The 24,007-nt window shown below is 33.4% G+C and overlaps 1 protein-coding gene across 17 annotated transcripts in view; it reads left to right on the forward strand.

The window, feature by feature from the left end:
- The window catches only part of LOC126918435 (inositol 1,4,5-trisphosphate receptor), a 50,017-nt gene extending 26,010 nt beyond the window's left edge, over positions 1 to 24,007 (forward strand). For 2 of the 17 annotated variants that reach the window (XM_050726303.1, XM_050726302.1), the window contains 47 exons: positions 2,150 to 2,220; positions 2,385 to 2,497; positions 2,629 to 2,715; positions 4,965 to 5,459; positions 5,954 to 6,092; positions 6,282 to 6,493; positions 6,839 to 7,165; positions 7,483 to 7,629; positions 7,712 to 8,013; positions 8,084 to 8,198; positions 8,287 to 8,462; positions 8,541 to 8,696; positions 8,788 to 8,938; positions 9,023 to 9,170; positions 9,501 to 9,527; positions 9,870 to 10,209; positions 10,280 to 10,445; positions 10,529 to 10,748; positions 10,912 to 11,450; positions 11,544 to 11,659; positions 11,737 to 11,872; positions 11,950 to 12,207; positions 12,791 to 12,805; positions 13,445 to 13,522; positions 14,296 to 14,416; positions 14,511 to 14,653; positions 14,759 to 14,794; positions 15,006 to 15,193; positions 15,294 to 15,405; positions 16,275 to 16,409; positions 17,894 to 18,011; positions 18,092 to 18,324; positions 18,491 to 18,632; positions 18,699 to 18,997; positions 19,252 to 19,761; positions 19,871 to 20,020; positions 20,096 to 20,288; positions 20,418 to 20,540; positions 20,626 to 20,798; positions 20,874 to 21,038; positions 21,115 to 21,295; positions 21,374 to 21,466; positions 21,612 to 21,769; positions 21,834 to 21,999; positions 22,110 to 22,270; positions 22,340 to 22,501; positions 22,593 to 24,007. In XM_050726303.1, the coding sequence (XP_050582260.1) occupies positions 2,150 to 2,220; positions 2,385 to 2,497; positions 2,629 to 2,715; positions 4,965 to 5,459; positions 5,954 to 6,092; positions 6,282 to 6,493; positions 6,839 to 7,165; positions 7,483 to 7,629; positions 7,712 to 8,013; positions 8,084 to 8,198; positions 8,287 to 8,462; positions 8,541 to 8,696; positions 8,788 to 8,938; positions 9,023 to 9,170; positions 9,501 to 9,527; positions 9,870 to 10,209; positions 10,280 to 10,445; positions 10,529 to 10,748; positions 10,912 to 11,450; positions 11,544 to 11,659; positions 11,737 to 11,872; positions 11,950 to 12,207; positions 12,791 to 12,805; positions 13,445 to 13,522; positions 14,296 to 14,416; positions 14,511 to 14,653; positions 14,759 to 14,794; positions 15,006 to 15,193; positions 15,294 to 15,405; positions 16,275 to 16,409; positions 17,894 to 18,011; positions 18,092 to 18,324; positions 18,491 to 18,632; positions 18,699 to 18,997; positions 19,252 to 19,761; positions 19,871 to 20,020; positions 20,096 to 20,288; positions 20,418 to 20,540; positions 20,626 to 20,798; positions 20,874 to 21,038; positions 21,115 to 21,295; positions 21,374 to 21,466; positions 21,612 to 21,769; positions 21,834 to 21,999; positions 22,110 to 22,270; positions 22,340 to 22,501; positions 22,593 to 22,673 (8,377 nt within the window). In that variant the 3' untranslated portion in view covers positions 22,674 to 24,007. The remainder of the gene's footprint in view (positions 1 to 2,149; positions 2,221 to 2,384; positions 2,498 to 2,628; positions 2,716 to 4,964; positions 5,460 to 5,953; positions 6,093 to 6,281; positions 6,494 to 6,838; positions 7,166 to 7,482; positions 7,630 to 7,711; positions 8,014 to 8,083; positions 8,199 to 8,286; positions 8,463 to 8,540; positions 8,697 to 8,787; positions 8,939 to 9,022; positions 9,171 to 9,500; positions 9,528 to 9,869; positions 10,210 to 10,279; positions 10,446 to 10,528; positions 10,749 to 10,911; positions 11,451 to 11,543; positions 11,660 to 11,736; positions 11,873 to 11,949; positions 12,208 to 12,790; positions 12,806 to 13,444; positions 13,523 to 14,295; positions 14,417 to 14,510; positions 14,654 to 14,758; positions 14,795 to 15,005; positions 15,194 to 15,293; positions 15,406 to 16,274; positions 16,410 to 17,893; positions 18,012 to 18,091; positions 18,325 to 18,490; positions 18,633 to 18,698; positions 18,998 to 19,251; positions 19,762 to 19,870; positions 20,021 to 20,095; positions 20,289 to 20,417; positions 20,541 to 20,625; positions 20,799 to 20,873; positions 21,039 to 21,114; positions 21,296 to 21,373; positions 21,467 to 21,611; positions 21,770 to 21,833; positions 22,000 to 22,109; positions 22,271 to 22,339; positions 22,502 to 22,592) is intronic. The other 15 variants (XM_050726307.1, XM_050726304.1, XM_050726314.1 and 12 more) reach the window with 15 other exon arrangements.

Here is a 24,007-nt window from a genome sequence, read left to right on the forward strand (position 1 = left end):
TACACTTTTGGGGGAAGATGACGACCTGATCAACGCGTGCGAAGGGAGTCTGTGTCATCCAGGTAACAGTGCGGAGAAAGAAATCGCCCGTAAAATTAATTGTGACTTCAGTAGGAAGGAAACCGTTGGATCTTCTTTTATGTTGCACAACAGCACATGAAATGTGGAAAAAGATGAATACAGTATATGACATGAAGTCGGATGAGAATCTAAGTATGGTCCAGAAGCAGTTCTTCGATTTTAAATGGGAAGAATCTGAAAATGTATCTTACAACTTATCAAAGTTGGAATTGATAGCGGCGAAGATGAAAGCTCTTGGGAGTGAAATTGGCGAGAAAATGCTGATAACACGCATTTTATCGGTGTTACCGAACAAATTTGACCATTTTCACAGTGCGTGGGATTCGGTGGAAGAAGAAAAGAAGACCTTAGACAGGCTTAGTACCAGGCTGATGGCGGAAGAAATCAGATGGAAGAAAGACGACCAGGAAACATCGGTGGCGCTGGTAACAAAAGGCAACAATTATAAAAGGAAACAGCAGAAGCAGTCAAGCAAACGCGAATACGAGAAACAAAGACCAAGCTGTTTCAACTGTGGAAAAGTTGGCCATCTAAAGAAGGATTGCTTTAGATGCTTTACATGCAAAAGGAAAGGCTACACCAGCAAAAATTGCTTCAAAAATAAGAAAGGAAACAACAGCAGAGACAACCAGGAACCCAGAAATGAAAATCGAGATTACAGCGGAATTGGTCTATTAGGAAGCACCTCAACGATACAAGTGGCAAACCATGATGCTTGGATAATCGACTCAGGAGCTACGGATCACATGACAGGACGACAAGAATGGTTCAGCGTCTTCGAAAAATTCGATAACACGGTGAAGATAGAAATCGGCGATGGTTCATTGATGCGTACGGCAAAGGAAAAATCAAGATAGAGACTTTTGTGGACGGCAAATGGGTAGCATGTACAATGAACGATGTCTTGTATGTACCAGCTATTTTCCATTAGATCCGTTGCAAGAAGAGGTATAGATTTCTGTATTCTAAGGGAGGGTGTCGAAGTGACTATCACTTCTTAAAAAAAGAAACTCTACATGATCTGTTTAGTCCTCTCGTGTTTTTAGTAATAAATTAATTTGAATGGAAAAGAGAAAGGCAGCTGGCAAATGTATTTGTGAAGACATTGACAAAATCAAGGTTCAGATATTTACGACAAGAGTTAGAAAAATATTAAGATATAATTGTTTGTAGGGATGTAGAGTTTTAGGGAGGGTGTTGAAGTGGTCACCACTTATAGGAAAACTCCACATCTGATCTTTTTAGCTTTCTCAAGCTCTGAAGCCATCGACAGCATATAGACAAAAGAATAGCAGGGAGGCAGACCATAAACAGTAGACAGGCGACGTTGGCTTCGGGGTTTTCAGTTATAAAGTAACACTGTTAGCGTGCGGATCTGGACCAGCTCAAATTGTATTCCTGTATTGCACTGTTAAGTCAAATATATACTTTGTATCTTACACTTTATCCACGCGTTTTTCTCTCTTTATATACTGAATAACCTCAACAGGATAGGATACTGTTTTTATAATATTTATTCAGAAACGAATCCTAAGCTTTACAGTAGATTATTTGATACGAAATAAGAGGAAAGTAGTTTAACATAAACTGAAATATGGAGAGATTGTAAGATCTTTAAACAGAAATGAGAGCTTTAACTTATTAACGTATTGTGCATGCAACGTTCGATTCGCAATTTCTTTTAATTAAATTAAATTGTCGAATTTTGTCGTTTCAAATTGCTACTGTAAAAGGAAATTCTAAAAATTTCTTTAATAGTTTTTTCGTCATTTCACCTAGATCCTGTAATTTTTTATACGTCGCGGATCTCTGTTGTCAGTTTCTGAAAAATGTGTATCACTCTCATGTACCTATATCTTCTTACGCTTCAATAAAATCAAATATGAATCAATAAAGTCAGATTCAATAGTCATATTTAACGCGCTATTTCATTACTTTTAGCCTTTAATCGATGGAATTTAATACCAAGTTGGTTCTTTAACACTCGTTTTGACTACGCGGAGTTTTCAAATAAATGCAAAGAAAATTTAATATCTACACAGATTCTTTCACTTTAATTATTTTCTAGGTTGGTGGACGATAGATGCGTGGTATGTCCCGAGGCTGGAGATTTGTCGAATCCACCCAAGAAGTTCCGAGGTAAACCAGCAAAAATTATCATCGATGATTATCGTAGAAATAAAAGATCAGTCAGTAACTTAATCGATCGTTTCTAAAACGAGCTCTCATTGCTTTAATCAAAATTTACACCGATATGTCTTTCGTCCGATTAACGTGTCGCTGGTCTTCTGCGTAATTTTTAGATTGCCTGTTCAAAATATGCCCTATGAACCGTTACTCTGCCCAAAAACAATTTTGGAAGGCAGCAAAGCAAAGCGCTAGCGGCACCGACGCTGTGCTTTTGAAAAGATTGCACGTGAGTTTGAAAGTCTCATGAAACATTTACGCTGTTTCATTTAACAATCGAAGCGTGAATTAATGAATTAATTATATTTTATATTGTTAAATAAAGCATATTAATCCTGATTAACGTGGATCAATTTCTAGCATGCCGCCGAGATAGAAAAGAAACAAAACGAGACTGAAAACAAGAAACTGCTTGGCAGCGTGGTCTCCTACGGTAATGTCGTACAGGTGAGAAAGAATCAAAGCTACCATGTTTTGTTTCTCTAATATTTCTCTGTATTTTTACATTGTCCCCGTTATACAAACTAAATCAATTTACCTTGCGCTACACGCTTCAAAAGCCCAGCTTTTGCTTTAGAACTCAAGGACAGAATTCTCTTTTATACGGACGCTTCACTTACCATTTCTATACTAATGAAAAATATTAAATAATACCTTTTGAATGGAACGACCCGATAATACCCTGTTTCTTTCCCTTTAACCCTCTCAGAATTAACTGAATAACACGCTCCAAGGTAGCTTTTACAAAGACTGTGTTGTGGGCTGTTATATTCTTCCGTCGCGAAGATTTATAGGGACACAGGATCTCATTATAAATGGAGCTATATATCCTACATAATACATTATGGTCAACTTACCTTTTTCACAATTTAAGCGATTTACCGTCCGTGGTATTATTTTACAAAGTTCATCGCGAGAAGAAGAAGAAGAATGTATCGCGGAACAGTTAATGTAAAATTTCAATCCTTTCCCCTTACGTTTTGTATTTTTCACGCTTAATTCATTTTCTTTAAATTTGCCTGCGTTATACTCCTATTATTCTATTATAGCATTTAAACACACGATGATTTTTTGTCGAAAGAAAAATAAGTCTAAAAGAAATAAATGCAAAATCTCGAGCTTTCTCTCTACATTTTCGTTCTTCGTGCTTGACCTATTTCTTTTATTATGCTCCGTGTTATTATGTTATTGCGTTCAGTGTTGAAAAAAGACAATTAATTTAATTCCCACTCATTTCCTGAAATTTTTATTCTCCGTGTTTAATCAATTCCCTTCGAATTTAAACGTACTATACCTGCTCCGTATTATTATACTTTATTGTTAGTGTATCCTGTTAGTATATTTTAAGAAAAATTCGCCTTTATAAGGCGTTAATGTAAAATTTCACATCTCTTTATACATTCTTTTTCAAATTTCAGCGTATCGTACTCCATACTATCGTATTATCGTTTTCATTATTAAACGAAAAATACACCACGAAAGTGTTAGCATAAATGCTCGCTACCTTACTTACTTCTTTTTATTTCTTATTATCAAATATCATAGGCTAATGATATTTCGCCATTTTCCTTCTGCATGTTGTCGACTTATCGCAAAAAAGAAAAAAAAAGAACAACACGAAACGATAACCAGTCGCCAATTAACAGAATTAGCTTCCTTTCGTGATATCCGTGTCGCATGAAACTATCGCGGAAAGCATCGTCAAGATGCAGTGCATTATCTAAACACTGAATTTCGTCTTGGCTTTCAACTCGCGATTGCGTGTTGTTTTAAGTGTATGATCGAATTATTAATCCCATTCGCGGTGCTTTTAGCGTCAACAACTAGGGGGAACAACGTTACATAGGCGAAGTGATGGTCGCTAAATGTATTATACGTGGAGGCGAAATATATCGTCTCCTGGCGTGCGAGCGAGTGTCTATGAACGTCGTTAGACGTCTACTTAACGTGATGCAATAACGTATAACATCGGGTCTTTGTCGATCTATCGAGCTGCTTTATTCCTTCCATGTGTGGGAATTATGATAGACTTGAAAGTTAATATACCAGCCAGTGTGATTGACGTCCTGCTTCTTATTTTAGCGCTCCGTGCTTCATTTTCATTCTTTTTTCTCCTGTGGATCGAACGATAATAGAATTTTGCTCTTGCCTTTCGATAGCTTCTATTTCAATCAATTGCTATATTACTAGGCAATAGTAGAATACTCTGGTATGATTACCTGAAAATTGTATGTCACTACAGTCATGGAAAATAATATTCTAGCTTAAAATATTTATGTAATCGTTTAAATAATAATATTCTAGATTCTGTGTGATAATGTAGCGAATAATTGCACTCAACTATCATTTTGATATCCATAAAATTTCTATAGCTAGAAAATTCTATTTTGCCATTACTATGTAATTTTAAATAATACTTTTCTGAATCCTAAGTAACAATAATAAATAAATAATCGTCCAGTGCTGTTTCGAAATAAGCTTTCGAAATATTTCAAACTTCCATTTATAAAATATCTCCAATACCCAATTTCCAAATTGTCCAGATTTCTATAGAAAGCAGTATTCAATTTACGATACCTTTGGAATTCCAAATAATAACGTTGAAAGTTCTGCAAATAATAATTCCGTATTACATAAATATTATTCCTTTAAATATAGCAGTATCCTTTATAGATCGAAGTACGTCTCTCTTCTAGTTATTGCATCTGAAATCCAATAAATTCCTGACGGTGAACAAGAGACTTCCGGCTCTACTCGAGAAGAACGCGATGAGGGTGTACCTGGACGCGAACGGAAACGAGGGCTCCTGGCTCTACATAATGCCTTTCTACAAACTGCGTAGCGATGGTGACAGCGTAGTCGTCGGTGACAAAGTGATTTTGGAACCAGTGAACGCCGGAAGACAAGGTCTTCACGTGGCCGCCAATTACGAATTGAGCGACAATCCCGGTTGCAAGGAAGTGAATGTAGTGAATGCGGCCACGTCCTGGAAAGTAACGTTATTTATGGAGCATAGGGAGAACCAAGAGGAGATTTTAAAGGGTGGCGATGTCGTTCGTCTGTTTCACGCGGAACAAGAGAAGTTTCTTACGATGGACGAGTACAAGAAGAAGCAACACGTATTTCTCAGGACTACTGGTAGGACTAGCGCCACTGCAGCTACGAGCAGTAAAGCTCTGTGGGAGGTTGAGGTAAGAAAATTATCGTCTGATTAATATTATGTGTTCAAGGAACCTAGCGTATAAATCCTTGGTGCTCGGTACTTACATATTGTTAGTATTGGACGGCCTTCAATTGGCGTGGCGAGTGTTAGATCTTGGAATAAATAAAGAATTAATAAATTATTTATTAAGAAATCAAAATAAACGTACAAGAAATTACCGGCATAGGAATTAATAAGCAAGAAACTAATTAGTAAATAGTAAGCTTGAATAACAACTGATCTTACCTCGTAACGAATGCATTGATGATTTGAATAGATTGACGATTTGATCTATGCTACGACATGTCAGGGTTAGATTCTTTGATATCTTATTGTTAGTTTACTTAATAATAATATTATTTCTGCTACCGATGATTCTAAAGGTATAGAGATATAGTAATAATGGAAGATTATTTATTATCAAAGAGTATATGTATATAATATTGACAGGTTCTCAAGCATTTTAACAATCTTTTTCTATAGGTCGTTCAGCACGATCCTTGCAGGGGAGGAGCAGGTCATTGGAACTCCCTGTTCCGATTCAAACATTTGGCGACGGGACAATATTTGGCCGCAGAAATTGACACCGATGAACCACGTGAGACCACAAAAGGCAAGCGTGGTAAGATAGATATTTATGTGTAAAATAGAATCGACGACAGTCTTCAGGGAATGTATACATAAAGTTATTACATTTTCCCGCATGTTGTAATAGTAGAGAAGCCCTGCACAGCTATACAATAAACGTTTATAACATACGTGGTTCATACAGTTCTAAATATAATCGTGATATAGATCGTGTGGTTTATAGATCCACCTGGTCCAGTATATAGATTAGTGTCAGTACCACACAGTAACGAAATAAGTTCCTTATTCGAATTGGATCCGACTACATTAACGAGAGGCGACAGTTTGGTCCCACAATCATCGTTCGTCAGGTTACATCATATATGTACGAACACCTGGGTTCACTCAACCAGTGTACCAATCGATAAGGATGACGAAAAACCTGTTATGTCAAAGGTACTTTTAAATAAAACTGATTGCAATGTATACACTGTCAATTAAAAGTTTAAAATAACTTTCTGAGTTATCATATATTATGCTAATTACGTTATTAATGGGAAGTTAATGTTACAGATATTAATGATAATTTTCTGCACTTGTTAAATTTTATATTTTTGACTAAAGAATTTCCTAAACTAATGAAATTTTCACCTGACTTTTCTTTTTTTAATTCTTGAATTACGTGATACACGTATTGATTCTAAAATTTTGGTCAACAGTGTATACATATAATGCAATCTGTCCTATTTTCCATTCTTCTAAAAAAGAAATCGCTTGTCTAAATTGTAATGATATCGCAAGGTGGGTTGTGCAATCAATAAAGAAGATAAAGAGGCGTTTGCACTGAGGTCAGTGTCGCCAGTCGAGGTGCGAGATCTCGATTTCGCGAATGACGCATGCAAAGTATTAGCGTCAATTAGTGGTAAACTGGAAAAGGGTACGATCTCGCACAATGAAAGAAGAGCCGTGACAAGTTTATTGCAGGATATAGTATATTTTATAGCTGGCTTAGAGAACGAGCAGAATAAATCCGAAGCTTTAGATTTAATCGTTACCAATGCTGTCAGGGACCGGCAAAAGTTGTTGCGAGAGCAATACATACTTGGTCAATTATTTAAGATACTTCAGGTAAAATTGTTAAATATTGTTAAATATGCTTCCTTTGTTATTTAAAATCTCCTATCTAATTTTTTTTTTCTCAAGATATATTTAAGTATTTGAAATTTTCCGCGTTTTTTACTTTTCCAGTTAGATAAAAGTTATATTACCCGTTTTATTACGAAATAACTAAATATTTTCAATTGAGTTGAAGATGACGCGAAAGGAAACGATAAAACTTCAATTTTCTTCGCTTCAGAGATGGTAGATAGGGCATTTTAACGAAGGAGGATAGTATGAATATTGTAATTTTTGGACGCGTAACTCTTCTAAAGTTTTCTTTGTAGGCTCCATTCTTAGAGTCTGCGGAAGGTGAGGGACCATTTCTTAGAATAGAAGAATTGAATGATCCACGACACGCGCCGTACAAATATATGTTTCGTTTATGTTATCGAATACTTAGATTATCTCAGCAAGATTATCGGAAAAACCAGGTATAGTATATTTAGATGTGATCTCACGTTTAGTTATGCATGTCTATTTGAGATACATTAATTAATGTACCTCATAACGCAGGAATATATCGCGAAACACTTTGCTTTCATGCAAAAACAAATTGGATACGATATTTTGGCGGAAGATACTATCACCGCGTTGTTACACAATAATAGGAAATTATTAGAAAAACATATCACGGCAGCGGAAATTGAAACTTTCGTGGGACTAGTGAGAAAAAATATGCACAATTGGGAGTCCAGATTTCTGGATTATTTATCGGATTTATGTATTTCTAACAGAAAGGCGATTGCCGTAACGCAAGAATTAATTTGTAAAAGCGTACTAAGCGAAAAGAATAAAGATATATTGTTAGAAACTAGGTAAGGTAGACTTCGTGCGTTAACAGTCGTGATTTCGTCTATATCGATTCCATGTAATAAGTTTTTTCAGAATGACGAAAACTCAGGTTGAAGTGGAAGAGTTAGACGAGAAACAGGAGAATGATGAACCACGAATAACTGTGATGGAAGAGTATGAAGTTTTTCTTATATGGAATAATGGGATGGTTAGTATCGTTGTATAAGTTGTATATTTATTTTTATATAGATATAAAGTCTATTCAAAGTATTTAAAACGTTTAATAATCTATATAGAAGACAATGTCTTTAAACGAGTTATCAAGAGCAGCAAAGATAGGCAACGTTCAAGACGCGGCCATATTAGACTATTATAGACATCAATTAAATCTCTTCAGCAATATGTGTCTAAATAGACAGTATTTAGCGTTAAATAACTTATCACCACATTTGGACATCGGTCTTATACTCAAGTAGGTCCAGATAAAATATCTTGTGATTATTATTTAATTTATTATCTGATGTAAAAATCGTTTCAACGAAATATTCAGGTGTATGGAGGACGAAACGGTGCCATATGAATTACGCGCCTCATTTTGTCGACTTATGTTACATCTTCACGTTGACAGAGATCCGCAAGAGCAAGTGACACCAGTTAAATACGCCCGACTTTGGTCTGAAATTCCTTCGAAAATGAGCATTAATGAGTACGTGAATAGAATGAAGAATTATGCGCATACGTAATATGCGAATGTATAATATTTTGAAACATTTATGAAATGTATTGTCTGCTTTTAGTTACGATGCAAACAGGATGCGGGATCAAAATAAGGAAGGCGTGCGCGCCAAGTTTAGCGCAACTATAATGTTTGTGGAAGATTATTTGTGTAATGTTGTGGCAAAGATGTGGTCTTTTGCGGATCAAGAACAGAATAAACTTACGTTCGAAGTAAAATATTTGAAAAAATATATCGAACATATTTTATTCGCAAAATAATCATTATCGTTTAATGTTACTTTAATAATGTTTTAGGTCGTCAAATTGGCACGCGATTTAATTTATTTCGGGTTCTATAGCTTCAGCGATCTTTTGAGACTAACGAAAACATTGCTCAGTATTTTAGACTGTATCTCAGAAAACGATGTAGCCGATGGAAAAATTCCAACTGGTGACATTGACTGTAAGTGTTTAAAAAATTATTTTTTATTTACCCGACTCACGATTAACAACGCTTGAACATAACGTTCCTTGTACAGTATTATTACTTCCTGATAATTGTGTCCTTTTTGTACACCATAGAACCAACCACTGTATCTCTTCCGTTGACACTATGTAAATGTTTAGTACAAAATAAGTAATTCATATTTTTATTTATTTCAATCCTCCAATATCAGTATCCTTTGACACAAACTAAAAAAATAATATATTAAACAAATACATATACTGAACACGCACAAATTCTAATATATGTCATATATAATTAACTAACCAATGTTGAAAACTCCTAAAGCTGATTCTGTGGATTCTAAGGACATAGGTAATATATAACTGTGATTTAATGACGACTTGAAATAGTTACGATTCAATTCTTTTAATACAATTTTTCTTTCATGTATGTTGTTCTATAACCTTCGTTGCACGTCTATTTGTTTTGCCCAGCAATTTCCTTTGATGTTTTCCATTTTTGTCATTTTGTATTCGTAAACATAAATATTTTTATCAATGATAATTATGATTCTGATAACGTAATTATTTGCTATATTTAATCTCCAATATCTCGCTTGAAATAATTTCTTTGCAAATTCATGTAGAAGTAATTAAAAAATTATATATTTAATGAATTAAGAACGGGTCTAAAATTGCTTGTAACATTTATTAGCGGAAGGTGGAGTATTGAGATGTATTGGAGATATGGGCGCAGTAATGACGAGCTTAACACTGGGTCCAGCTGGTCAAGTATTGGCAGGCAGTTCATCTCCTAGACCAAAGCCACTTTTGAAAAAAGAATATCCCCTAGTAATGGACACGAAGCTGAAAATAATAGAAATTTTACAATTCATACTCGATGTTCGATTGGACTACAGGATTTCTTGTTTGCTGAGCATCTTCAAGCAAGAGTTTGATGAAACTGAAAGAGCTTCCGGTGACTTGAGTCTTGGTCAGAAAACTATCGATTTAGAATTAATAGGCACACAAGCAGAGGGTATATTTGGTAGCAGGTAATTTATCATTTATGTTTTTCAGTTCTTTCACTACATATTAGAATATTTCATGAATTATTCTATTTAGCGAGGAATGCGTGGCGTTGGATCTAGATGGCCAAGGTGGCCGAACATTTCTACGTGTTTTGTTACATTTGGCTATGCACGACTATCCACCGTTAGTTTCCGGAGCGTTACATTTGCTTTTCAGACACTTTAGCCAAAGACAAGAAGTTTTACAAGCATTTAAACAAGTACGTTATGCGTGAATTTACGATAGAATCATTAACAGGAGGAGAAAAGAAACAAGAAAGATTTATTAAATTATTGCGATTAGGTGCAACTTTTGGTTTCCGATAGCGACGTTGAATCCTATAAACAAATAAAATCCGACTTAGATGTTTTACGACAGTCGGTTGAGAAATCGGAACTTTGGGTTTACAAATCTAAAGCATCGGAGGAACATGGTAATAAAAAGAAGAAGAGTAAAGAGGAAGAAGATGATGGAGCTACTCCTCGAAAAGCTCCGCCTCAATTGTCTACATCGGATAAAAAAGGTATTCCTGATAATCTTACATATGGAGTAATTAAAAATGGCGTATAAGAGTATAGGAACGTAGAAATATAGAAAAAGATATTAGGAAAAAAATGTAGAAATATATATAGGAATATAGGAATAAAATATATTCTTTCTAACGTAGAAATTATTTATAATTGTAGGGTCTGCGATAGACTTAGACATTGGTCCGCCATTGCACGCAGACCAAGCGGAGGAATATAAAAAGATACAGCAGATTCTAATTCGAATGAACAAGTTATGCATTCAAACGATAGGTGGTCAAATAAAACCACGAAAACACGAGCAAAGACTTTTACGTAACGTCGGAGTACATACGGTCGTCTTAGACTTGTTGCAAGTTCCGTTTGACGCGAAAGAAGACGTCAGAATGAACGAGTTGATGCGATTGGCGCACGATTTTCTACAGAACTTTTGCTTAGGAAATCAACAGAATCAAGTTCTTTTACATAAGCAATTGGATTTGTTTTTAAATCCTGGCATACGCGAAGCTCAAACAGTATGTAGCATTTTTCAAGACAATTCGACTTTGTGCAATGAAGTAAATGCCAAGGTGATACAGCATTTTGTGCATTGCATAGAAACTCATGGGAAACATGTGCAATATTTGAAATTTCTTCAAACGATAGTAAAAGCTGAGAATCAATTTATTAGGAAATGCCAGGAAATGGTAATGCAAGAAGTAAGTGGTACTCGTGTACTTGGCGAGTAAATCTTAAATTTTTAAACTTAGATTTTTTAAAAATATACGAATTAATTGCGCTTTTCGTCGTAGTTGGTTCAAGCAGGCGAGGACGTTTTGGTTTTTTATAACGATCGAGCTTCTTTCAATCATTTTGTGGAAATGATGCGATCTGAACGACATCGGATGGACGAAAGTAGTCCACTCAAGTAATTCATTTAAGAAATATAATAACGTAGTAAATTATGCGTTATATTTTATATTAATATATATGTATATATTTTAGATACCACGTAGAATTGGTTAAATTATTAGCTTGCTGTACAATGGGTAAGAATGTTAATACGGAAATTAAATGTCACAGTCTTTTACCACTAGACGATATCGTTGTTATGGTGTCGCATTCAGATTGCATACCTGAAGTAAGTTTATCCATAATTATTTCTGGAGAAATTGTATTTGGAAAATTACAGGTAATTGTCTTAACGTTTATTTATAGGTAAAAGAAGCATATATTAATTTCTTGAATCATTGTTACATTGACACGGAAGTCGAAATGAAAGAAATTTACACGTCGAATCATATGTGGTCGTTGTTCGAAAAGTCTTTCATTGTAGATATGGGAATTATAGCAACAGCCACACACGATCGTGAACACGCTGACACAGCTCTGGAAAATTATGTGACAGGTTGCCTAATGAATATCATTACAACGTTCTTTAGCAGTCCATTTTCAGATCAAAGTACTACAGTACAGGTATTGTATTCGTCTATTTCAATAATTTTAAATGAACTTTCTGGTTTTCGTTATTTCTCGGTACTATGTTTATAAATACAATTTCAGCGAAATCTAATTGGCTTAAGTGTTAAGTTGAAAGGAATTATTTATCTTTGTTAGTTACAAAACTTTTCACACGAATTTCCTAACTAATATTGGTATTTATTTGATGGCACTTTAATCTGTTAAGCACAATAATTTATTCGGATATAAGGAATTAACAAGCAAAAACACATTACTTCTTACCACATGTGTATATCATTTTAATAACAGCACAATAGCATTTCTTTTATTCTATGTTATGTTTTATCATTTTCTTACGTAAAAAAGATTTATCTGTGATTATGTCTATTTATATTACATTTCAGATTGTACAGTCAATATTTTGATTCTTTCGACTATTTGCACAATGAGATATTATATTCGTATCAAATTGATAAAATATTATTACTTTCTAATATTTCGATTGTATTTATATATAAGTATGGTTTATATAATTAATTCGCTATATACTTAGGTACTTCAAATTTAATATTTATTATGTTTCATTACTTAACTGCAGTACGTCATAATGGAGGTAATTTTTCGAAAAAGATATGGGCTGCTAGAACTAATGTAATAACATAAAAGTTATACTGTATCATAGTAAATTAAAAGTATATAGTGGTATCATGTAAAAATATCTCTAAGAAAATTGAATTTTCAAATACATATTTAAAGTATAAGCGTAATGAAATATACAGGCATATAATATATCTACAAATAACATAATCTTAACATATGAAATAATTATGAGCAAAAGCCTGTGCAGTTATTCTGTCACTTAATTTATCTGGTAATTTCTTGCTTTGCATGACAAACACATTAATTTTAGGTTTATTTAGAAAAGCCAAGTACATATCACAAACTTATGGAAGCATTAGTATTTATTTATATAATTTAATTTGTTTTATTTAACGCTCTATGGTATATATATATATATATATTTTATTTTTTCTTTGGTACACTTGTTTGCCTATACTGGTAAGCCAGAGTAATATAAGTCGATAACTACAGTATTAATATATTTTTTGATGTGTGCTTGGTAACTGGTGATTGCATCAGCGGCATGTTCTGTGTTTTTGGCATGCAACACCTGGCCTTCTTTGACTCATCAACATTGGTTTACTGGGTCTGGGTGCTGGGTCTATATGGTGGTGGGTTGATTTACTAATAGAAACATCTCCACGAGGCTAGACTTTATTGGAGCATCAAGGAAAGTGACCGGATTACTGATACTAATGTTACTGGCTATGTGAGTACCAAAATTAAAAGAAACGCTCACTCAATTTATGAGCAATTGTAAATACACTTGCAATACTAATATGGATGCTGTTGAGATTTAAAACGAAGAAAATCATTTCTCATTATATATATATATAATTCATTGAATAATATAAATTAATCTGAGAAGTTTTATCATTCGTAAACACTTTTATTGTAAATAGGCGTATCTCTTTGTAAACGAATAACAGCACGTATTGAGGGAATTTGGAAAATATAAGTACAGATATGTGCTTCATTGATGTTACAGTGGTTTTCAAATTTCTAAATTTAAATATTGTAAATAGAAACATTCTTACAATACAATTGTACTAACACATTCACTGTCTTCGCTTGCTGTATCTGTTCTTCTAACAATAAGTACTAGCCATAAATCATTTATTTTATTTGGAGTATTCTTCTGTATCTATTCTTTTGCACTTCACGCAGCATGAATCTGTGGTTTAATACATTATATGGAACTTTTTTCTCTATTGGAGCTTGGCAATGAGTGTGTTATATTACGTACGAAAAACAATTCAAATAATAATAGTAATTTTATTATATTACGAATTTATAACGAATGCACTTTGCTGTCTAAATTTTCAATAAAAGATGTTTTACATATTAAGATTTTATTTCGATAAAAATTGTAACAAAAATTTTAATAATATATATATTCCTTTTATATATAAATATTTATATACATTTATAAAAATGTTGACAATATTAAAAGGCATTAAACAGACTTCTTTTTTAAAACAGACACGACAACCTATATTCGTTCAATTACTTCATGCGGCTTTTAAAGTCTCACAATGCGGCTGGCTAAATGCTGGTCAAAGATTTAATGTCGAAAATTGTATAAGAACATTATCAGACGTAGGTGAGCTTATTTAGATTGCTCTTAATATTAAATTTACAATTTTTCTCTGTATCCATTTTATACAAGAAAAAATACAATTTATTTCAATTATCAGCTAAAGGAAGAGGCATAGCCATTCCAACAGATTTGGAAAGCCAAGTTGCTTCCATGTTCAATAAGGCAGCAATGCTTAGTAGACAAACAAGTAAATGGCTTCAAGCTGCGAAACAACCAAAGATAGAACGTACACAAAGTCAGGTAATTTTTATCAAAAAGCAATTACTTCATGTTTGACTAATTTCTCTAATAAATGTTAAACTTTTCGTAATCCATTTATAATTGATCTGATCTTTGGATATGTAGAGTGACTTAATTTGTGAGGAAGATAGTAAAGATCAGGTAAAAGTCACTCATAAAATCCTGATAGTGTATTAGCTTACTATATCTATAGTGCTCTAGCGTAGCATATTAGTTAATATTAGTTTGTAAGTAGCGTAAAATTATGGACGAATATTATACATAAGATAGATTAACAGGAGTAAATGCATCATAGAAACGAAATATTTATGTGTACTATGTAATTATTACGGAATGATGTATTTTTATTTAGCTAATGCGTTTGGATCGAAGTATCATAGAAGGTTTACAAGACATAGTATCGTTATTGGAAGAACAATTGAAACCACTAGTTCAGTCTGAATTATCTTTGTTAGTGGATATACTCTATCGGCCAGAATTACTGTTCCCAGCAGCGAGTGACGCTAGAAAACGTTGCGAGAATGGTGGCTTCATCAAAAGGTAAATTATTGCTTTATACCATCTCAAGCTATGTTGTCGTTTCAATATATTTTAATGTAAATCATTAATAATAATCCTTGATCGTTTCTCCACTGTTCAGATTAATCAAGCATACGGAAAAGCTACTCGAAGAAAAGGAAGAAAAATTATGTGTAAAGGTGTTGAGGACTCTCAGGGAAATGATGGCCATTGATCCTGAATACGGCGAGAAGGTGAGTTTTATAATATTATATTCTGCATGCAATTACAAGAATCGTATCTACCATACGGAGAAAGAGTCACATATTATGGAAAAGGGCATTCAGTTGTTTCCGACAAAACGTTATTGACATTAATTAGCGGTATCAAATCCTTCAGGCATGCTTTACGTATGCTAGCTAGCTTGGTAATTCCAATAATCGATATTTTGGAATGTACTTAGCGGTCCATGTTATACTTTAGATATATGCGATAATTTCAGCAAATCTTTCTTTTTTTTTATTGGAGCTTACAGACGCAGCGAGTAAAATGCATGCGCAAATTTGGTAGATGATCTTTTGGCGCGCGATATAGCAGTAAAAACTGTATAAGTATAGTTATCGACGAAGATAATTCGTTTGTGAATCGCTTATTTTATTAAAATAATATTAATGCTCCATCGATATACGTTGCGGCAGGGGGAAGATTTTAAGAATACTGTTTTGGGGCATGCCACGTTTAATTGGGATTTGCTACCGTTAATTAGCACCGTACCTCGACCGATTTAACATGTTACCGTTCTCTAAGTTCTAGTTGAACCTAAATTTACGAAGATTTGTGTCTCCATATCCACTCGTTCTTTACATGTTTGTTGAAAAGCTAAATGCCCATATGTACACGGCACATTTTAGATGATCAGCATATACACACGATCGACAGTTCTTTAGTTGACAATATATACATATGTTAAAAGTAAGGAGAAGAAAAGTATATGCGAATGAGATAGAAGTACACAATAAGCTTTGTGAATACATTATGCAAATTTAAAATTAAACAGTGTTCGGGTGAGTAGGTTTTGTAGAATAGATATGTAGGAAAAGATGTTTTCATGCTGCATATGAAGAGCGAAGGTGTCATGGAAAAAGAAGAAACAGAGAAGATGGCCGAGTTACAAGTTGGAACAGATTCTGTCGATGAGTCTGAAAATCGTCAAATGACTCAGGAAGAGCGGGTAAAAATTAAAGTAGATAAAACAACGGTAATTTGTGGGCACAACGTATATATAAATTGGCAACATAAATTTGATTTATACTAATGAGAATTTTATCTCACCATCACTCTATCGTTACTTATTATCTATATATTTATACAAATTTTGATATCGAGTACTTTCTCTTCTACTTTTTTTTCTTTTTTTTTTGCCTTTCTTATAAATTATCATATACGTATATACACGCATAGGGCATCCCGCTGATAAATAAGAAATCTAATCCGCTAATGTATCTTTAATATTAAGACCACAACTATTTATATGATATTTAGTGTAGCTGCTTGCTAACAAGCTACGTGATACATACTTAATTCAATTTGCTTAAATACAAAATACGATGTACGTTGTGTAGGTAACCTTATGTGCATGTGCTTGATTAATTTTACTACATTATACACTTTGATTCATTTTCTATTCCATTTTCTACTCTAGTATTTATTTCTTCTGTTCGTACATAAAATATAATCATCATAGCATAGGTATGTGATCTCGTGTATAACAAATAATTATGATTTACGATAGGAGATATTGTACATTGTGACTATGTCGACTGACTTGAACATAAGTAATTGAACATAAGTAATTGGATTGATAAGCAGATAGATATTTTAAATAAGTTGAATGATTTCAACTTATGGTGAATCAAAATTTCTAGAAAGTCTCCAAAATATATATTATTACATAGTGTAAAATATCTTTCCAAATACAATCCAGTATGGGCATAGAGTTTAGAAATAAGAAAGTACAGTATATGTACATACATTTTTATTACAGATAGGGTGTATCGATACGTCCATAGAACTTTCTACCATTTTAAACATAAGCCATATATATATAATTGACAGCATGAGAGCAGTAACGTAGAACGTAGAATGTAGAACTCAGATTGTATTTTAAACATAGAATTATCGAGTAATTAATAATAATGCTAGAAATTCCAAGAGTATACTGTATACATATACTGTATATAAAGCATTTAATTCTTTTTACTATATCTCCTTATATATGTGTTTCATATACTAAACATGTTTGAACGTACGACTTATAAACTTTATGTATAATATCTATTGGATTCGTCGTGTATTTGCCCTAAAAAGATCTGGTTCCAAACAAATCATTTCTACTGTACATTTTCCAAAATATACAACAATGTATTTTTTGCATCTTTTTATACATTACAAACTATGTGTAAAGTTAACTATATAGGATATTTATGAAAATACCAAGAACTGTGCAAGTATCTTTTTTACTCTGAAGCACAACTAATGTATATACACATCGATTTAATTATTTTTAGTATTAAATCAATATTATTATTGATATTTTTATAATATATAACAAACAATGCACCGGTGTCCCTTTAAAATATATTCAATTTCTTTTTTAATTATTATGCACGATGTATAGGTACATCTCAATTGATTCAAATTTGTTTTATCACACCAACGTGTTTCCCCTTTCCTTTTTCTCAGGGAGATGTACTACGGAATAATCTCTTGGTTCGTTACTTTGGAAAGTCCTTTATACAGAAGCCAGAAAACGTGGAAATTGGAGTATCTCATACTGCTCCAATTACACATGGACCAGGGGGTATAAAGAAAATTTTGGAAAACTAATTTTTCATTACAAAGATAAGGAACAACTTATTTTAAGTATTTTGTTTTTCATAGCTAAACTATTGAGTCGGGCAGGACGCACGTTGCATGAGATTCAAAGTCATCTTGATCGAGAAGGTGCCTCAGATTTGGTAGTGGAGTTGGTGATTAAAAGCGTCCACTCTCCCAGTATATTTGTGGAAGCTATAGAACTTGGCATCGCGTTGTTGGAAGGAGGAAATCCTATTATACAGAAAAGTGTGTTCAATAAACTAATGGGTGGAGACTTGAGTCAATCCTTTTTCAAGGTATGTCACTGATAATCTAATTGTTTCTAAAACATTATTGATAAACGACTAAATTAGATAAAAATAAAAAAATATAATCTACCTACTTTAATGTTAGATAAATTAACTTGCTTAAAAATAGAGATATAGTTATAAGAGTTATATATAAAGGATATCATTTCTGCAGGTGTTTTACGACAAAATGAAAGACGCTCAGCAAGAAATAAAATCCACGGTTACAGTGAACACTTCTGATATAGCAGCGAAGGCCCATGAAGACAAGGAACAGAGCAAAGAAATAGAGAAGATATCAAAGAAGCGTACATCAGGTATAGTAAAACGATACATTACATTGTTCCATATTTTCTACATTGTTTCTATATTGTCCCATGCAGGAAAACCCAATGGGATAGTAATAACAGACGAGTTACGAGAAGAATTAAATCAAGCTGCATCCTCTACCGTGCAAGCGTACGCGAATGTGCGTAATCTTGCTTCCGGCGAAGATCCAACGAATAACGCAGCTCTGGGAAGTGCGTTAGAAGATATGATAGCAGAAAAATTAGAAAGGCATCGTACGGGAACAACTGGTAACGAGAGAGACGAAGGGCAATTGAGCGCGAAAGTTTTAGTAATGCAACCAATCTTACGTTTTTTGCAATTGTTGTGTGAAAATCACAATCGTGACTTACAGGTAATTCTCTTGACTTTCGGCGATATTAAAAATACTTTCTTTAATATTATGCTTCGACTGCGGATGTTTATGCACGATTGAAAATATAGTTTCAAAGTATAATATTCATTATAAAATTTAGTAGATGAAAAAGATTTAAATCTCTGCGATAAATTCCATTTTTTGATAGCGTTTATAGACGCGTGAATTTGCATAAATATCCATAATCTAATGATAGTATTTACTATATTGAAAATATTTTTATGTTTTTGTAGAATTTCTTACGTAATCAAAATAACAAGACGAATTTCAATCTGGTATCCGAAACGCTCATGTTCTTAGACTGCATTTGTGGTTCAACGACTGGCGGATTAGGATTGTTAGGGCTGTATATAAATGAACAAAATGTTGCGTTAATCAATCAGACATTGGAAACATTGACAGAGTACTGCCAGGGACCATGTCACGATAATCAGAACTGTATTGCAACACACGAGTCTAACGGATTAGATATAATAACAGCCTTGATATTGAACGATATTAATCCTTTGGGAAAAACTAGAATGGACCTAGTGTTAGAATTAAAAAATAACGCTAGCAAATTGTTGCTTGCTATAATGGAAAGTAGAGGAGATAGCGAGAATGCAGAAAGGATTCTGTATAATATGAATCCAAAACAATTAGTTGATGTCGCATGCCGTGCATTCCACCAAGAATCTTTGGACGATGACGGCGACGTGGATGATTCTTCTATAGACGGCGAAGAAGGAGTATCACCCAAAGAAGTAACGATCTTACAGATAAATAAAATCTTATTTCTCCTTTTAGAGATGAACAATTAAGAATGGTTAAAAAGGATATAATATAATTATTGGTAATTAATTGTTCTTTTAGGTCGGGCATAATATTTATATCTTGTGTCATCAATTAGCACAGCATAATAAAGAATTATCATCGATGTTGAAACCATCTGAAGAGAATAATGCAGATCCGAAAATTAATAAGGCATTGCAATATTATGCGACTCATACAGCCCAAATTGAGGTACAACAGTTACATTTGTACGTACATAATACTTTACTGCTTATGTATCTTTCAAAAACTTGTAATTTACATTAGATCGTTAGACATGATAGAACGCTGGAGCAAATTGTCTTCCCAATTCCTGAGATTTGTGAACTCATTACTTTGGACACGAAGATTAAAGTACTAAATACTACAGAACGCGACGATCAAGGATCGAAGGTTTCTGATTTCTTTGAAAGGACCGAGGATATGTTTAACGAAATGAAATGGCAGAAAAAACTTAGAGGTACGATGTTTTAACGTTGCTATAGTTATTGGAGTTTTTTCTTTATCATTTATATTTTATCATTTCATTTATCATTTATTTACTCTTGTTCATTGAAATCTATTTACGTATATTTTTATAATTTTTCAGGACAACCAGTATTATTCTGGATGAGCAGTTACATGTCACTTTGGAGTAATATTTTATTCAACTGTGCAGTACTCATAAACCTTATCGTAGCTTTCTTCTATCCGTTTGTAGATTCTGTGCCTAGTAAGTTCTTATACTTTTCTTTTTTTAGTTCACAGATTTGCACTAAGCGAACGTATTTAAATATCTATTTTCTTGCCTATTGTAGAATTGAGTTCACACTTATCTGCTCTTATCTGGGCGGTGATGCTTTCGTCAGCAGTTATTGTCATTACCTTACCTCGAGAATCCGGTATACGAACGCTAGTCGCTTCAACGATATTACGATTGATTTTTTCTATAGGACCAGAACCAACATTATGGTTACTTGGCTTTCTTACGGTAAATTCAAAGCAACATACATAAAATGAGATCTATTCTTCTAACGTGACTGTCTGTAATCGATGTATGTTTCAGGTTGTATTAAAAGTTGTACATCTTATAAGTATTATAGGTAATCAGGGAACTTTGACAAAGAGTCTAGAGCAAATAGTGACAAACGTTGAAATTTTGTATCATATATCGTATCTTATATTTTGCGTTCTTGGCATTTGTATGCATCCATTTTTCTACTCAGTTTTAGTACGTATTGCGTTACTAAAGTAAATCGCGCTTAAACTAAAACCAAATGCATACTAAATTTTATATCTTTTTCTAGCTCTTTGACGTAGTGTATCGCGAAGAAACGTTGCTCAATGTAATAAGATCTGTTACAAGGAACGGAAGATCCATTATACTTACCGCTGTATTGGCGTTAATTCTAGTTTATATGTTCTCCATTATCGGTTTTATGTTTTTCAAGGACGATTTTCTGGTAACAGTTGACGAGGAGCTTGTGTGTGAGTTTTCTAATATTATACTTTATAATTGCCTTTTTAATAATAGAGATATTGATTTTATATGTTTATTAATTACAGCATCATATATGGATGCAGCGACGGGTACTTGTAACATTGCTGATAATGAAAAATGCGAAGCAACGGAGACAGTATCCCGATATATTCACGATGGTATTTTTCTTCTCCTATAGAATACCGTTTATATAGAAATATAACAATGAATATAATTAATATAAGATTATTATATTTTTAGCGTGATATTATTATAAGAAATATAATTGTACGAAATTACAGTAACATCTTCATGTTTGTGCAGTGAACGAAGAAGACAGCCAGGCAGATGTAATTAACGTTGGAGGAGAACTAAAGGAACGGGCATGCGATTCTCTTGTTATGTGTATTGTTACAACTTTGAATCAAGGTTTAAGAAACGGTGGAGGAATTGGAGATATTCTACGGGCCCCATCTAGTACAGTAAGTATAGAAACAAAGCCCGAAGGAAACGCTATTACTCATACGCATGTTAATTACGTTGCAGGAGCCCTTGTTCGTTGCTAGAGTCGTATACGATCTACTGTTCTTCTTCATTGTCATAATTATCGTTCTGAATCTTATCTTTGGTGTTATCATTGATACGTTTGCCGATCTGAGATCGGAAAAACAGCAGAAGGAGTTAATATTGAAGAATACCTGTTTCATTTGCGGTAAGATTATTGATATAATTATATTGTCATTTCATTTATTATATATTGTATGGTGCATATATCGTTAACCGATTTATCGTACATTGCTGTTTGTAACATTTCATTCGCAGGACTGAACAGATCATCTTTCGATAACAAAACGGTTTCCTTCGAAGAACACGTGAAACACGAGCATAATATGTGGCATTACCTCTATTTCATTGTTCTGGTAAAGGTGAAAGATCCTACGGAGTTCACAGGGCCAGAGTCTTACGTGTACGCGATGGTGAAGGTAATAGTCCATAGAGCTTCAAAAAATTGAATCATGCTTAAACTTTTAAGCTCTGTGTACTTTTTACAGGATCGGAATCTTGACTGGTTCCCAAGATTAAGGGCCAAATCGTTGGCAGCAGACGAGGGCGAAGGGGAACAAGTAGAGTTAAGAAGTTTACAATCTCAGTTAGAATCCACGCAACAGTTAGTGAAATGTTTATCTCAACAACTTACCGAGCTTCGCGATCAGGTAATTCATGTTTGAAAATTCTTACCTATATTTGGATATTATTTCCGATCGTTGTTAGTTTCGTGCACTATATTTGTCTGTTTTTAATCAGATGACGGAGCAACGAAAGCAGAAACAGCGGCTAGGCCTTTTGAATTCTGCATCCGCAATTTTACATAACGTAACAATGTAAATCTGAGATAAGTGTACTTCAGAATTTCCTTTTTAATCGTACATGAATCTCAATTTGATATTCTAACATGATATTTAATGCATAAGTATGTGTGTTCTTAAGAAGCATTTAAAGACATTGAGAAATATTATGAGAGTAACACGTAGCATTTGTACGGTTTTGTTCCTAATTTCAATGTAGGGTTAGATGAGAAAAATTATCGTACTCGATGAGTTGTATTGGTTAAACAGATTGAAGCATTTTACATCAAACATTAATATCTTTAAATATATTTTCAATCAGTTTCATCTCGTGCGAGTAATTTCTGTGAGGTCCGTGTTACTTAAAACGAAACAATCACGAAGAATATTGTCTTAAATAGAACAACACGATCGTTTTTATTGTTATACACACATAAATAGCCAAAGGATCATATCGAAATATGTAAAAGGAGTATGTTTAAAATTCCTATCGAGAGTTTTTAATATTTTTATGACTTGTTTAAAGCGAGTTCTTGAGAATGTGTTGTCTTTTATAGCCATAGAATGTGTATGTAAAATAACTGTCTGATTGATTTTATAGATTAGTTAATTATCACGGTTGTGTTTATAGATGTTTAAGTTTGTAAAATAGAGATCCCTTTCAATCGCTTGTTTTTAGGATCTGCGTGGAATGATTTCGAAAGATCCTCTCGACAAGCCTTTCCGAGTTTCCCAATTTTCGTATCGTTATGAAAAAGAAAAAAAAAAAGAAAAAACACGCACAGATTTGCGAGTAACGTGCGTAGAGACATTTTAACGAAACAAATATTTTTTCTAAGCATTAGGATGCTATGAAAGTTATTGAAGATTTTATAGCATCTACATCATATCATAGCATCTACATAACATCTACTATTTGCCTGATGTTGGTAAACAATTAAATTTATTAGAGTTGCGGAAAATATAGATAGACGATTACGATGATTGTTTCGAACATTTATCGCGTGGCGGATTTTCATGTGATTGCTCGTTAATATTTATAAATCAATGTCAATAAATATCGTTGTTCACGTCTGAACGTAAAATATAAATTAAGATAATTGTTGTATCCAAAGTATGGTGAATGGGAATCTATAGGAATTGTTATATTATGCACCGGAATCACTTACGAGGATCGTGTGCGATAAATAGTTATGTTTTTCGATTCGTTGAAAGTTTATTTTTAACTAAAATATTTTAACTCGGACGATATCCAACGTCTCTGTCTATATATATAAACATTTATACGTATATGTACATGAATATATGTAGTATCTAAATGGGTTTTAGAGGAAGGGACATGTTTTGACTTAATAAATATTTGAAGCAATGAAA

This window comes from Bombus affinis, chromosome 7 (assembly GCF_024516045.1).
Source record: "Bombus affinis isolate iyBomAffi1 chromosome 7, iyBomAffi1.2, whole genome shotgun sequence".
In the NCBI taxonomy this organism is placed as follows: Eukaryota; Metazoa; Arthropoda; class Insecta; order Hymenoptera; family Apidae; genus Bombus; species Bombus affinis.